The sequence below is a fragment of the Melanostigma gelatinosum genome, assembly GCF_949748355.1.
Source record: "Melanostigma gelatinosum genome assembly, chromosome: 20".
Lineage (NCBI taxonomy): Eukaryota > Metazoa > Chordata > Actinopteri > Perciformes > Zoarcidae > Melanostigma > Melanostigma gelatinosum.
In genome coordinates, this window is record NC_136653.1 from 21,925,543 (window position 1) to 21,940,542 (window position 15,000).

The 15,000-nt window shown below is 44.1% G+C and overlaps 1 protein-coding gene across 1 annotated transcript; it reads right to left on the reverse strand.

Annotated features, from left to right (window-relative positions):
* Positions 1-982: 982 nt before the first annotated feature.
* On the reverse strand, positions 983-12,827 carry sycp2l (synaptonemal complex protein 2-like; the record flags this gene model as incomplete). The annotated part of the gene is made up of 24 exons (XM_079292410.1): positions 983-1,019; positions 1,146-1,204; positions 1,302-1,401; positions 1,913-2,007; positions 2,101-2,264; positions 2,346-2,438; positions 2,553-2,595; positions 2,675-2,742; positions 3,650-3,725; positions 3,803-3,852; positions 3,953-4,040; positions 4,164-4,306; positions 4,397-4,469; positions 8,087-8,179; positions 8,258-8,303; positions 8,381-8,433; positions 9,445-9,587; positions 9,998-10,032; positions 10,113-10,201; positions 10,296-10,375; positions 10,475-10,499; positions 10,654-10,758; positions 11,665-11,778; positions 12,720-12,827. The coding sequence occupies 24 exons, from the start codon at positions 12,825-12,827 to the stop codon at positions 983-985; spliced, it is 1,980 nt and encodes a 659-aa protein (XP_079148536.1).
* Positions 12,828-15,000: the final 2,173 nt, after the last annotated feature.

Consider the following 15,000-nt stretch of genomic DNA (forward strand, 5'->3'; position numbering starts at 1 on the left):
AATAAACTTTCTACTTTTGATTGAAATCAATCAAACACGCTAACGTTAGCTCGCTAACCAGCTAGCGGTGCTATGAATGTGATGCTACTGAGGTTACTGATAGAATGAGAGGAGGTCTGAAGGGTATCAGGTCTCTGGAGTCCACCATGTGGTCCTCTGCTGCTCTCGCCTCACGATGGAGCACTGAACTAGTTTCACTCTTTTATTCTGAGTATTTATTCTACTTTTTATTCTTCAGTATTTATTCTACTTTAACATCTCGTGTTGCAGATGAAAACCATTAAGAACTAAGACGACAGTTTATAACCAATAATTATTTCTTCATCGCAATAAATAATTGCGAATGAAGACTTTGCCAGGAAACCCGCCCGGCTGGTCCCAGGTCAGTCCTGGTCTTACCTGTAGCCGCTGATGTCTCACCAGGTCCAGATCAGAGTGTCTCTCTGTCCGTCCATCAAAGTCCAAAGAGACAGAAAACAGCTCCTCAACCAATCAGCACCCGGACCAGATCACAGGTCCATATCCTCTAAACAGTCAGAGTCTCTCTCTCTCTCTCTCTCTCTCTCTCTCTCTCTCTCTCTCTCTCTCTCTCTCTCTCTCTCTCTCTCTCTCTCTCTCTCTCTCTCTCTCTCTCTCTCTCTTCTCTCTCTCTCTCTCTCTCTCTCTCTCTCTCTCTCTCTCTCTCTCTCTCTCTCTCTCTCTGGGATTTCTCTGTTGTTCCTCCGCTGTCAGTTTCATGACAACCAAGAAGCTGGATCCACAAACACAAACTCCTCTAAAAGGTCGGTCCTGGTTTCAGTCCTGGACTCAGAGACCAGGACTGACTCTAAACCGGCAGGTTCCGAGGTCTCATCGGAACACTTATTATTTTTAATGTGTCCATATTTATATTTACAAATCATTGACTTTGTTCACTTTGTTTTTATTCTTCAGAGAATCAAACTGATCCTGGAACAAAGAACAAACAGACTCTCCTCCTCCCTCATTGGTTGGACTCTTCACTCTCCAAAGACCTCAACCTGAAGGCGACAAAAAGCCAGATCCAGAAGGTCTGAACAGGTTTCAAACCAGATCCAAGCTGAAGGTGATCCAGATCACATCAGATCCACCAGACCTCTATCAGACCAGGACTGACCCAGACTCACCTGTGCAGGTGTTCATCACAGAAGGATCCCAGTCGCTGCATCTCAGACTGGAAGAAACTCTGCAGGAAAAAGGGAATATCAAATATTAAAACATTTCAGTGAGCATAGTTCAGTAGTAGTATTAATAGTAGTACTACTAGTAGTATCTGTTAGTACCAGGATCTGTGTGTTCATGCTGTTCAGGCTGGTCGAGTTCTCGTGAAGTCGGTTCAGCTGATCACTGACGCTGTTCTCAAACCTATGCAGCAACACTAACCTACGCGCACACACACACACACACACACACACACACACACACACACACACACACACACACACACACGCGGTACCTGTGTTGATGGACAGGTGTGTTTAAGTGGGCGGTACATGTGTTGACGGACAGGTGTGTGGAGTGGGCGGTACCTGTGATGAAGGACAGGTGTGTTTAAGTGGGCGGTACATGTGTTGACGGACAGGTATGTGGAGTGGGCAGTACCTGTGTTGATGGACAGGTGTGTTTAAGTGGGCGGTACCTGTGTTGATGGACAGGTGTGTTTAAGTGGGCGGTACCTGTGATGACGGACAGGTGTGTGGAGTGGGCGGTACCTGTGTTGATGGACAGGTGTGTGGAGTGGGCGGTACCTGTGATGACGGACAGGTGTGTTTAAGTGGGCGGTACCTGTGTGGATGGACAGGTGTGTTTAAGTGGGCGGTACCTGTGTTGATGGACAGGTGTGTGGAGTGGGCGGTACCTGTGATGACGGACAGGTGTGTGGAGTGGGCGGTACCTGTGTTGATGGACAGCTGTCAGCAGTGAGGAGACGTGTTGTTGACACTCTTTTAAAGACAGAAGAATATCAGCTTCAACGTTCTGCCAGCAGCCCTGAAAACAATTTATAATACAAGTTTTTATTGATTGACCATTGAAGCTATTGATCAAATATCAACAACAGTATTTAACGGTTTGTGCACTGACAGTCAAGTGTTTGTTGAGTTGTGTTTTGAAGGTGTTGAAGGCAGCTGTGATGCCAGGCGTGGGGTCTGACTCCACCACAGGCTCCTCCCTCTCGACAGATGGCCCCGCCCCTGTATCAGACAGCTCCTCCTCCTCTGGTGGCTTCGCCCCCTCATGTGGAGACTCTGAGACCAGGTGAGCAGCAGATTTATTAAACAATTCAAACATTGAGGCCAGTTTGAGAAAAGCATTAAAGTCAAAACTACCTGCCGGTAGTGAGTTAGTCATCTCCCCCTCCGGCTGAGGCTCCGCCCTCCTCTTCTGGGCCAGTGGACCCTCATTGTGGTCTGACAGGTAGCCTTCACATAGAGAAACAAAACAGTCCGGAGTAAAGACCATCTCTAATATGAAGCCTCATCAAGTCTGAAACAGATTATTATAGAGTTCTGTGAGGGTTTAGATCATCCAGAGACCTGAATCTGGAGCGGCTCTCTTCCCGTCACAGCTCAAGACTTCCTGGAACAACAAACAGGAAACAGGTGAAACACAGCAGACAGCTGATGATTTTAAAAGAGAAACAGAATAACTAATGTACCTTTATATTTCCTCCAAACTCCTCCCTCTGTTCCTGAGAGACCTCTTGCTCCGCCCCCACAGTAACCCCTGAGAGACAGACAGGTTCAACCAACAGTCTCACTGATCTCCAGTTAAAACCTGTTTTTGATTCGGTTCATGGTCTACTCAAGGTGAAAGGACCTGAAGTATCTGAGTGTCAGTCATGATACGAATCCTCTAGACCAGGGGTCTTCAATGTTTTTCAGGCCAAGGACCCCCAAACTGGTAGAGAGATGGAGCAGGGACCCCCGACTATATATATTGTATAACATTGTGTTTTATATCAAATGGGCCTCGTGCCATATTTAAACATACCTCTTTATTGTGCATTCAATACTAAGCTATTCAAATAATACACAGGTTCATATATTCATGTTGTTATGTTAAACATGTGCAAGGTACAGTGAGTAGGGAGGCCGTGACACTGACATTTATAAACACACCTCGTCAGCTGATACCAATATCAACATTGTCTGTCAATTGCATGATAATCATCATACAAGCTGTTCACACTGATGTTTTTATTTTAAACGTAAATGTGGAAACGAGAATGAGTGATGGCCTATTAGTGTTACTGCCATGCATAAACATACCCGTTATCTTTCATACAATACTGAACTATTACAATAATGGACACATTCATGTTTTGAAAAAAATAAATAATAATAATTGACGAATCAACCAAAAATTTCACGGACCACCTGCAGTACCTACGCGGACGCCCTAGTGGTCGCGGACCCCTTGTTGAAGACTTCTGCTCTAAAACATAAGTAAAGGTGTTTCAGTGCTTCCTTTCTTATCTAATTTAGCAAAAGAGGCACTGGACCATCCTTTACCAGAGATAAGAGGGCCCTGGACCATCCTTTACCAAAGGAAAGGAGACCCTGGACCTTCCTTTACCAAAGGAAAGGAGACCCTGGACCTTCCTTTACCAAAGGAAAGGAGACGGACTGACCTGAGTCGCGTGTTGGAGTCGAGTGTCGGTCTGATCTGATCTGATCAAACAGAAACTCTGATCTGCTCACTGAAGTCTGAAAACAACAAACAATCAATTCAAGTCTAAACTTCCTGTTTTTATTGACAGCTGATGATTTTACTGAGAAGTTACCTTAAAGACAGAAGAGTCTTCCTCACTGCTAGGAGACGACAGAGGAAGAACTAGACAGACAGAGAGTTTTTTGGTTTTACATTTGTATTTTATTGATAATTATTATTACAGACTGAAGGAGTTGATTGAGTCTTTATTAAACACACTCACCCTTCAGCTGACTCTTGCTCTGTGGTTTCTTCCTGCTGTAGGATCGACCATGGACCGTACCACCTGTGTCCTTCAGACGGGGGGAACTCTGGACCATCTGTTCATACAGGGAGACACAGACAGACAGACAGTGAGACAGAGAGACAGTCAGACAGACAGACAGAGAGACAGTCAGAGAGAGAGTCAGTCAGTCACACAGACAGACAGGTACCATGAAGACCTTCCCAGCAGCCTCCTCCAGGTCTCGGTGGTGTTCAGAGCTGAAGTTCAGCTCCACGGTCTGACCTCTGCTGTTGTGGTGCATGATGGGATTGTTCAGCCTGACATTGAGGACTGTCTCTGTCCCAGTGCATTCTGGGAAAACACACACAAACATAGTTTTACTGATGAGAACCCGATCAGAAGTATCAATCAATCATTAGAAACGTGTTAATGAGGACTGACTGTCATGTTTCAGGTGAAGACTGTAACAAACCACATCCTCCTTCAGCAGGTGGATCGACCCCCACAGGAAACCCTGAGACATCAACACAGAGAGACAGGTCTAACAAGACTAGAACAGAGACAGGTCTAACAAGACTAGAACAGAGACAGGTCTAACAAGACTAGAACAGAGACAGGTCTAACAAGACTAGAACAGAGACAGGTCTAACAAGACTAGAACAGAGACAGGTCTAACAAGACTAGAACAGAGACAGGTCTAACAAGACTAGAACAGAGACAGGTCTAACAAAACTACAACAGAGACAGGTCTAACAAGACTACAACAGAGACAGGTCTAACAAGACTACAACAGAGACAGGTCTAACAAGACTACAACAGAGACAGGTCTAACAAGACTACAACAGAGACAGGTCTAACAAGACTACAACAGAGACAGGTCTAACAAGACTACAACAGAGACAGGTCTAACAAGACTACAACAGAGACAGGTCTAACAAGACTACAACAGAGACAGGTCTAACAAGACTACAACAGAGACAGGTCTAACAAGATTACAACAGAGACAGGTCTAACAAGACTACAACAGAGACAGGTCTAACAAGACTACAACAGAGACAGGTCTAACAAGACGAACAGAGACAGGTCTAACAAGACGAACAGAGACAGGTCTAACAAGACTACAACAGAGACAGGTCTAACAAGACGACAACAGAGACAGGTCTAACAAGACGAACAGAGACAGGTCTAACAAGACGAACAGAGACAGGTCTAACAAGACTACAATAGAGACAGGTCTAACAAGACTACAACAGAGACAGGTCTAACAAGACGAACAGAGACAGGTCTAACAAGACGAACAGAGACAGGTCTAACAAGACTACAACAGAGACAGGTCTAACAAGACTACAACAGAGACAGGTCTAACAAGACTACAACAGAGACAGGTCTAACAAGACTACAACAGAGACAGGTCTAACAAGACTACAACAGAGACAGGTCTAACAAGACTACAACAGAGACAGGTCTAACAAGACTACAACAGAGACAGGTCTAACAAGACGAACAGAGACAGGTCTAACAAGACGAACAGAGACAGGTCTAACAAGACTACAACAGAGACAGGTCTAACAAGACTACAACAGAGACAGGTCTAACAAGACGAACAGAGACAGGTCTAACAAGACGAACAGAGACAGGTCTAACAAGACTACAACAGAGACAGGTCTAACAAGACTACAACAGAGACAGGTCTAACAAGACTACAACAGAGACAGGTCTAACAAGACTACAACAGAGACAGGTCTAACAAGACTACAACAGAGACAGGTCTAACAAGACTACAACAGAGACAGGTCTAACAAGACTACAACAGAGACAGGTCTAACAAGACTACAACAGAGACAGGTCTAACAAGACTACAACAGAGACAGGTCTAACAAGACTACAACAGAGACAGGTCTAACAAGACGAACAGAGACAGGTCTAACAAGACTACAACAGAGACAGGTCTAACAAGACGAACAGAGACAGGTCTAACAAGACTACAACAGAGACAGGTCTAACAAGACGAACAGAGACAGGTCTAACAAGACGAACAGAGACAGGTCTAACAAGACTACAATAGAGACAGGTCTAACAAGACTACAACAGAGACAGGTCTAACAAGACGAACAGAGACAGGTCTAACAAGACGAACAGAGACAGGTCTAACAAGACTACAACAGAGACAGGTCTAACAAGACTACAACAGAGACAGGTCTAACAAGACTACAACAGAGACAGGTCTAACAAGACTACAACAGAGACAGGTCTAACAAGACTACAACAGAGACAGGTCTAACAAGACTACAACAGAGACAGGTCTAACAAGACTACAACAGAGACAGGTCTAACAAGACGAACAGAGACAGGTCTAACAAGACGAACAGAGACAGGTCTAACAAGACTACAACAGAGACAGGTCTAACAAGACTACAACAGAGACAGGTCTAACAAGACGAACAGAGACAGGTCTAACAAGACGAACAGAGACAGGTCTAACAAGACTACAACAGAGACAGGTCTAACAAGACTACAACAGAGACAGGTCTAACAAGACGAACAGAGACAGGTCTAACAAGACTACAACAGAGACAGGTCTAACAAGACTACAACAGAGACAGGTCTAACAAGACGAACAGAGACAGGTCTAACAAAACGAACAGAGACAGGTCTAACAAAACGAACAGAGACAGGTCTAACAAGACTACAACAGAGACAGGTCTAACAAGACTACAACAGAGACAGGTCTAACAAGACGAACAGAGACAGGTCTAACAAGACTACAACAGAGACAGGTCTAACAAGACGAACAGAGACAGGTCTAACAAGACTACAACAGAGACAGGTCTAACAAGACGAACAGAGACAGGTCTAACAAGACTACAACAGAGACAGGTCTAACAAGACTACAACAGAGACAGGTCTAACAAGACTACAACAGAGACAGGTCTAACAAGACTACAACAGAGACAGGTCTAACAAGACGAACAGAGACAGGTCTAACAAGACGAACAGAGACAGGTCTAACAAGACTACAACAGAGACAGGTCTAACAAGACTACAACAGAGACAGGTCTAACAAGACTACAACAGAGACAGGTCTAACAAGACTACAACAGAGACAGGTCTAACAAGACGAACAGAGACAGGTCTAACAAGACGAACAGAGACAGGTCTAACAAGACTACAACAGAGACAGGTCTAACAAGACGAACAGAGACAGGTCTAACAAGACGAACAGAGACAGGTCTAACAAGACGAACAGAGACAGGTCTAACAAGACTACAACAGAGACAGGTCTAACAAGACTACAACAGAGACAGGTCTAACAAGACGAACAGAGACAGGTCTAACAAGACGAACAGAGACAGGTCTAACAAGACTACAACAGAGACAGGTCTAACAAGACTACAACAGAGACAGGTCTAACAAGACGAACAGAGACAGGTCTAACAAGACTACAACAGAGACAGGTCTAACAAGACTACAACAGAGACAGGTCTAACAAGACGAACAGAGACAGGTCTAACAAAACAAAACAAAACACTTTAAAAACTTGACAATATGTATTTTAATATTGTCACTGTTGTAAATTGTTTGATTGCATGATTTACTTTTATTGTGAAGCGCATGAAAACGGAAGTGCTTTTACTTTGAAGAGACAGGAAGTAGAATGGTACGTGTTCGCTAACAATGTTGATACGTTGAAAACCACATGTCGGGTGCAAGAGCCGTTGTGTTCACTGTAACACTGTAATACTGCAGTTCAGACAGTAACGTGTTCCGTTCAAACAAGACGTGTCTTGGTCCTCACGAGAAGCTCCACTTCACAACAGTCACGTTTGATCTGTAACGAGACGATCGCGCTCATGTGTTTGTGTGTGTTTGTGAGACAAGAGTGAAGGACGGTGACGAAGTGTAGGAGGGGTTCTGGACCCGGGGGAAGAAGGAAGTGGCGCCACACGAACACAGCTGTTCACTGCTCGCTGCCTGGTTCTTGTGTTAAAAATGTCACTTTATAATAAATAAATAAAAAACGGCGTTAACGTGCGATAATACAATTGTCAACGTTAATTAATTAATGCGTTAACGCGATAATAACGGGTTAACTTGCCCAGCACTAATATATATATGAAACTGCGGTAGTACCTGAGGCTCATCGATGAAGAAGCTCACACATCCTGAGCTCACGTTAAAATCAATCCAGAACTCGTCCAGTTTTTCATCTTTTGGTGGAAACAGCTGTAGAAGAAGAAACATGAAGTAAGCAAGACGTCTGCAGAGATCTGGTTTATACTTTAAAGGGTTAAATGATTTTACCTCAGTGGAGTCGAGGAACGCTCTGACACAGGGGAAGGTGTACACCCTGACAGACAGAACACAGGTTTAAAAATCCCCAATATGAAGAGTTTTTAGATTCATTACAATGATAAAGTTCTTCACCTCCTCTGGTCACCATGGTGATCGTTAACAAAGTTCAGGAAACGTCGACAGTCCTGGAGAGAGAGAGAGAGAGATAGTTAGGGCTGGTTCAGGTTGATAGTTAGGGCTGGTTCAGGTTGATAGTTAGGGCTGGTTCAGGTTGATAGTTAGGGCTGGTTCAGGTTGATAGTTAGGGCTGGTTCAGGTTTATAGTTAGGGCTGGTTCAGGTTTATAGTTAGGGCTGGTTCAGGTTTATAGTTAGGGCTGGTTCAGGTTTATAGTTAGGGCTGGTTCAGGTTTATAGTTAGGGCTGGTTCAGGTTGATAGTTAGGGCTGGTTCAGGTTGATAGTTAGGGCTGGTTCAGGTTTATAGTTAGGGCTGGTTCAGGTTGATAGTTAGGGCTGGTTCAGGTTGATAGTTAGGGCTGGTTCAGGTTTATAGTTAGGGCTGGTTCAGGTTTATAGTTAGGGCTGGTTCAGGTTTATAGTTAGGGCTGGTTCAGGTTTATAGTTAGACCTGGTTCAGGTTTATAGTTAGGGCTGGTTCAGGTTGATAGTTAGGGCTGGTTCAGGTTTATAGTTAGGGCTGGCTCAGGTTTATAGTTAGGGCTGGTTCAGGTTGATAGTTAGGGCTGGTTCAGGTTGATAGTTAGGGCTGGTTCAGGTTGATAGTTAGGGCTGGTTCAGGTTGATAGTTAGGGCTGGTTCAGGTTGATAGTTAGGGCTGGTTCAGGTTTATAGTTAGGGCTGGTTCAGGTTGATAGTTAGGGCTGGTTCAGGTTGATAGTTAGGGCTGGTTCAGGTTGATAGTTAGGGCTGGTTCAGGTTTATAGTTAGGGCTGGTTCAGGTTTATAGTTAGGGCTGGTTCAGGTTTATAGTTAGGGCTGGTTCAGGTTTATAGTTAGGGCTGGTTCAGGTTTATAGTTAGGGCTGGTTCAGGTTTATAGTTAGGGCTGGTTCAGGTTTATAGTTAGACCTGGTTCAGGTTTATAGTTAGGGTTGCAAGTAGAGAGTCAGACGGGTCAGAAAGACTGACAGGAAGAGAGACTAACAGGTGTTCAAACAGACAGGTCAATCACTCACCACTTCAAAGTCTGCATCTCTGATGTCACAGAAAGCACTGCTGATGTCATGGCTGGAGAACCACTGATTGGCTCTCTGCTCTCGGTCCTTCCTGGGAGTCAGACGACACAAAGCCTCCGATAGGCTGACCTGCAGCTCGTAGTCTACAACAGCACCAATGAAAACAGAGCTTCAGACACCTGGAGAATTTAAACATATCTCTCACTACACCGCTCCCTCACTACAGCGCTCCCTCACCACAGCGCTCCCTCACCACAGCGCTCCCTCACTACAGCGCTCCCTCACTACAGCGCTCCCTCACTACAGCGCTCCCTCACTACAGCGGCCCCTCACTACAGCGGTCCCTCACTACAGCGGTCCTTCACTACAGCACTCCCTCACTACAGCGCTCCCTCACTACAGCGGTCCCTCACTACAGCGGTCCCTCACTACAGCGGCCCCTCACTACAGCGGTCCCTCACTACAGCGGTCCTTCACTACAGCACTCCCTCACTACACTGCTTCGATTGCATCAACTTTAATGTCACACTGAAACTATAATGTAAGAACTTACCTCCAACTGTCAGAACTGCTGCTGCCACCTGAGATCTGTGAGACAGAGAGGTAAAAATACATTGTGTACAATGTGTACTGGGTGTGTACTACAGTGTGTACTGGGTGTGTATTACAGTATTAGGGTCTGGTTCTGGTCAATCTGGATCAGTTTCTTCTGCTCGCGGCTCAGAGACTCCAGGATGCTGTTAAATGTTCTGATGGCCTGAAACAAGAAAAACACACTTTAAACTGAAACACCACAAACATTCTAGATGCCAGACCAGTATGATTGAATTTTGGTTTGGTTTCCATGTTACCTCGAGTCTCAGTGGAAAGTGGATTTCTGGTTCCAGAGCGAACCGAGCCAGCTGAAGGAGAACCACAGACAGCTGACTGACTAAGAGACAGACAGGTAGCGAGACAGACAGGTGAGTCCAACATGTGACACAAAGGGAATAATATCTGAAGATTAAAGACACAAAATAAGGAAACAAACCTGGAAGAGAAGCCTGACCCAGCAGCTGACAGACAGGCAGACAGACAGACAGTTATTGGTGATTTTAGCACACAAATAAAACGTTGTATTGTAGTGTAGTAAAGTAACTACACAATACACACACACAGGATCATGTGACTAAAGCAATGCTGGCCTCCATTTCCCAGCATGCTCCTCACCTGAAAGTAGTCATAAAACTCCTCAGTGAGGCTCAGCAGGGAGGCAGATCTCCTCAGGAGGTCAGAGGTCAGAAGGTCATGGACGGCTTCGAACCACAACACCACCTAAACAAACAAACAACTCTACTGATGATCGGGTCCAATACTCCAGGTACAGATTACTTTATTTATGTATTACTAATTATTAGTGCTGGGCAAGTTGACGCATTAATTATGCGTTAACGCATTCATTAATTAACGCCGACAATTATTTTATCGCACGTTAACGTTTTTTTTTTTTTTTTTTTTTTAATGGAAAGACAAGAGACAATACATATACATAACAAGAGGATGACAAGAGCAGTGGGATGAAAGCCAGCAAACATCCTATAGTCAGCCTGTCTCATGTTTATGGTTTTGTATTAGAGATATGATGTCCCTTCAGGGTTGCCGTAGAGAAAAGGCGACTTCCGCTGCTCTCCCTGGAGACTACTGGACATCGCTGGTAAAGTCAGCAGACACTCACATGTTAGTGCACCTCTATGCTGACATTCACCATAAACGCATTCAAACGGTGCAGATCGGGAGCGAAGGACTTTGAAAGTTAGCGGAAACATTAACGTCAGACAACATCCGGTTTCTTCAGACGAACATCCGGTTTTCAGAATAAGATGCCAACAAAGTATGAATTATATTCACATTAAGTATGAAACATGCTACCTGCATCTCGTGAACCAAATGTTATTGCCCTTTTGTTCATATAGCAGTACTTTCAAAATAAAAGTCGCGCAATACACTACTTTATAATTCATTATTGAACTTTGCCAAAACAATGAGATTAATCGCAAAAAATGCATGCGATTAATCGCGATTAAATATTTTAATCGTTGCCCAGCACTACTAATTATTGAATTATGTTAATTTTATTTGATTAGCTACTTTTAGTGGATAATCAAATAATCAGATTACAAATTATTTTACAATGAGTATATTACTCTGATTGCTTTCCTAGATTACAGAGTAATAGATTACTTTAGCAGTCAGCCCGTGGTCGATGAGTATCTGCAGATGGACTCTGTTCTCTGATAGAACCTCTAAAGACTTCAACACGACCAGGACTCTGGAGAAACCGGATCCACACAGATCCTGAAACCAGACAACAAACAATTAACAGAAGAGGAAATAAAACCAGCGCAGATTAAAACGTTGCTGACATGACATAAATGTGTAGTTTAACATCTGGAGCTGTTTTATTGGCAGCAAATTGAATGTAACCTGCTAAAGTGCAAGGAACCTTTGAACGAAGGAACCTTTGAACAAAGGAACCTTTGAGTGAAGGAACCATTGGGCAAAGGAACCTTTGAATGAAGGAACCTTTGAATGAAGGAACCTTTGGAAGGAGGAACCTTTGAGAGACAAACCTTTGGAAGGAGGAACCTTTGAGAGAGGAACCTTTGGAAGGAGGAACCTTTGAGAGAGGAACCTGTGGAAGGAGGAACCTTTGAGAGAGGAACCTTTGGAAGGAGGAACCTTTGAATGAAGGAACCTTTGGAAGGAGGAACCTTTGAATGAAGGAACCTTTGAGAGAGGAACCTTTGGAAGGAGGAACCTTTGAGAGAGGAACCTTTGAGAGAGGAACCTTTGGAAGGAGGAACCTTTGAGAGAGGAACCTTTGAATGAAGGAACCTTTGGAAGGAGGAACCTTTGAGAGAGGAACCTTTGAATGAAGGAACCTTTGAGAGAGGAACCTTTGGAAGGAGGAACCTTTGAATGAAGGAACCTTTGAGAGAGGAACCTTTGGAAGGAGGAACCTTTGAATGAAGGAACCTTTGAGAGAGGAACCTTTGAGAGAGGAACCTTTGAATGAAGGAACCTTTGAGAGAGGAACCTTTAGAAGGAGGAACCTTTGGAAGGAGGAACCTTTGAGAGAGGAACCTTTGGAAGGAGGACCCTTTGAGAGAGGAACCTTTGGAAGGAGGAACCTTTGAGAGAGGAACCTTTGGAAGGAGGAACCTTTGAATGAAGGAACCTTTGAGAGAGGAACCACACCCGGGGCCATGGCCACGGTGACCACCCTGTCCCATTACCTTGGTGACCAGCTGGTCCAGTCTGGTGAGCGTGATGTCACTGAGACCTTCATCCTGAAGAACTGAGACCAGATCAGAGGAGTCTCCACGGAGGAGACAGTCCTCCATCTTCACCTCCATCTGACACACACACACAATAATAAATAGAAATTAAAGCTGCGAGCAGCGATGAACGGGCCCTCGCCATGTGCGCGTCGGGGTGCCGGCGGGACTCCGGCCTGTGCGTCCGAGACCGTCCGCGACCGTCCGCGACCGTCGGACTGCGCGTCCGCGAGCGAGACGTGTTTAATCCCGCGTGGACGGCCTGATGCTGGAAATTATGCTTTGCAAATAGTCCGATGCTTCCTGTGTCCTCTGCCTGGTGCTACAGAACGCGTGCATTATGTAGCTCTATATCAAGTGTAAACCACATTGTGTAAAAGTCACGTAAATCGGATGTTTGTCAAAAAACGCAGATTTCCTTTCGCCAGCAGGTGGTGCTGTGAGTATTAGGGAACATTTGCTTGTAGACATCCTCAGGCGATGAGTGTTATCAAGCATGTAAAGTTTGGGACCGTTTGGAACAAGTCTAGCTGAGTTACATCAGACATTTCCTTTAGCCAGTAGGCGTTACGGGTTTACTGTAGCGCCCCCTAGTGGTCGAATGCAAAACAATTCTCAGGGTATGTTACTGGATGCGATGTGCACATATGCTGAATATTTTGGGAATTTAGAACAAATGGTTGAGAAGTTATGTGTATTGATATTTTGCCACGCACCTAAGAAGTGTATTGGTCCATATATTGTAAACGCTAAGAGATATCAAAAGGATTTTGATAACTTCTGATGATCTAGATCCACTTATGATCCACAGCAAATTTCATAGAAATCGGAGCCAGCGTGTAGGAGTTTGCAAAAATGTGTTTTTTTTTCACTAAAGTCAAAATGGCTGACTTCCGGTTGGTTTTTTTTGTCCGTCTACATGTGATACATCTGTTTACCAAATGTTATACATCAACATTTTATATGTAGATAGTGAAACGTACCGCGAGGGCTGCGTCGTCGAAATATTGTATAAATTCATACAAGATTGAAAATGGCAGACTTCCGGTAGTGTTGATAAAAATATGCAGTCTTATTTCTTCTAAGGTGTAATATTTTACACCTTCTACTGTTTCGCAGTTAGTATGGATAAAATAGCTTTATAGCAGCAGCTTTAATAGTCACTAAGCTTTATAGCAGCGTTAATAGTTTTAGCTTTAATAGTTACTCAGGCAATACTCATATGAGACGGTAGGGCGAGGGAGAAACAGTGGAAGATTACTGGCTTAAACCAGTCCCCCCCTGCAGTCGACAACATTTCATACACACTGACAGATGACCACGCCTTCTGGGACGGGCCAGTGTGGACGGATTTGTCCAGGCTCCTACCAGGCTCCACTTGTACAAACAAGCTCCGCCTGCTTCTTTGATTTTGACCAATGGGCTTCCATAAGAAGTACCTATATGAATTACTGCGCTGTTGTGTTCAAGCGTTTTTTTATGGCAGATCTCGATTGAGAGTGAAGCTATTAGAACCCATGCATGTTGAATTGCTGGGCTGCATAACTCTGTTGATAATAAACCTATTGCTTTTGATATAACTAAACGCCTCTTGAGAGCTTTCGTTGTCCTCTTAAATCTGCTCTGAGTGTGGGAGATAGGTTTTTCTCACAACAGTAGGGTTTAGAGCATGGTCCCAAGAGACTTATTTTTAAGTCTCCATAGGATACTTGTGCTTACCAACTTTCATATATGCAGCTGAAACGTAGCGCTGGGGCTGCTGTTTTGAAATCTTGTAGGGGGCGCTATAGAGGCAATTTAAAACGGCCAAGCCAAAAAAACATATACACTATGTCTTCCTATGACCTACGACACATGTACAAAGTTTCATGAGTTTTTGAGCATCCCAACACACTCAACCATCAGCTTCCTTTTTCATGAATACGATGCGTCGCCACGGCAACAGCGTTCAACGAAAGCGCACAATATTCATGATCATGCATCATCAATGTCTTAAGGCTATCCTTACCAAATTTGAAAGTCATCGGGTCACCTGGCTAGGAGGTATAAAGAAAAGTATAAAATATGACATTTCCTTTAGCCAGTCGGCGGCGCTATGAGGTATTGAATTGTTTTCAATTGAAATATGTTCCAGCTTGAAGTAGCATCATGCATATGAAGTTTTGTGCGGATTGGATAATGTACCTTGGAGTTATAAGAACTTACAAGAATGTATTTTTTTTTAAAACAATGAGGCAAA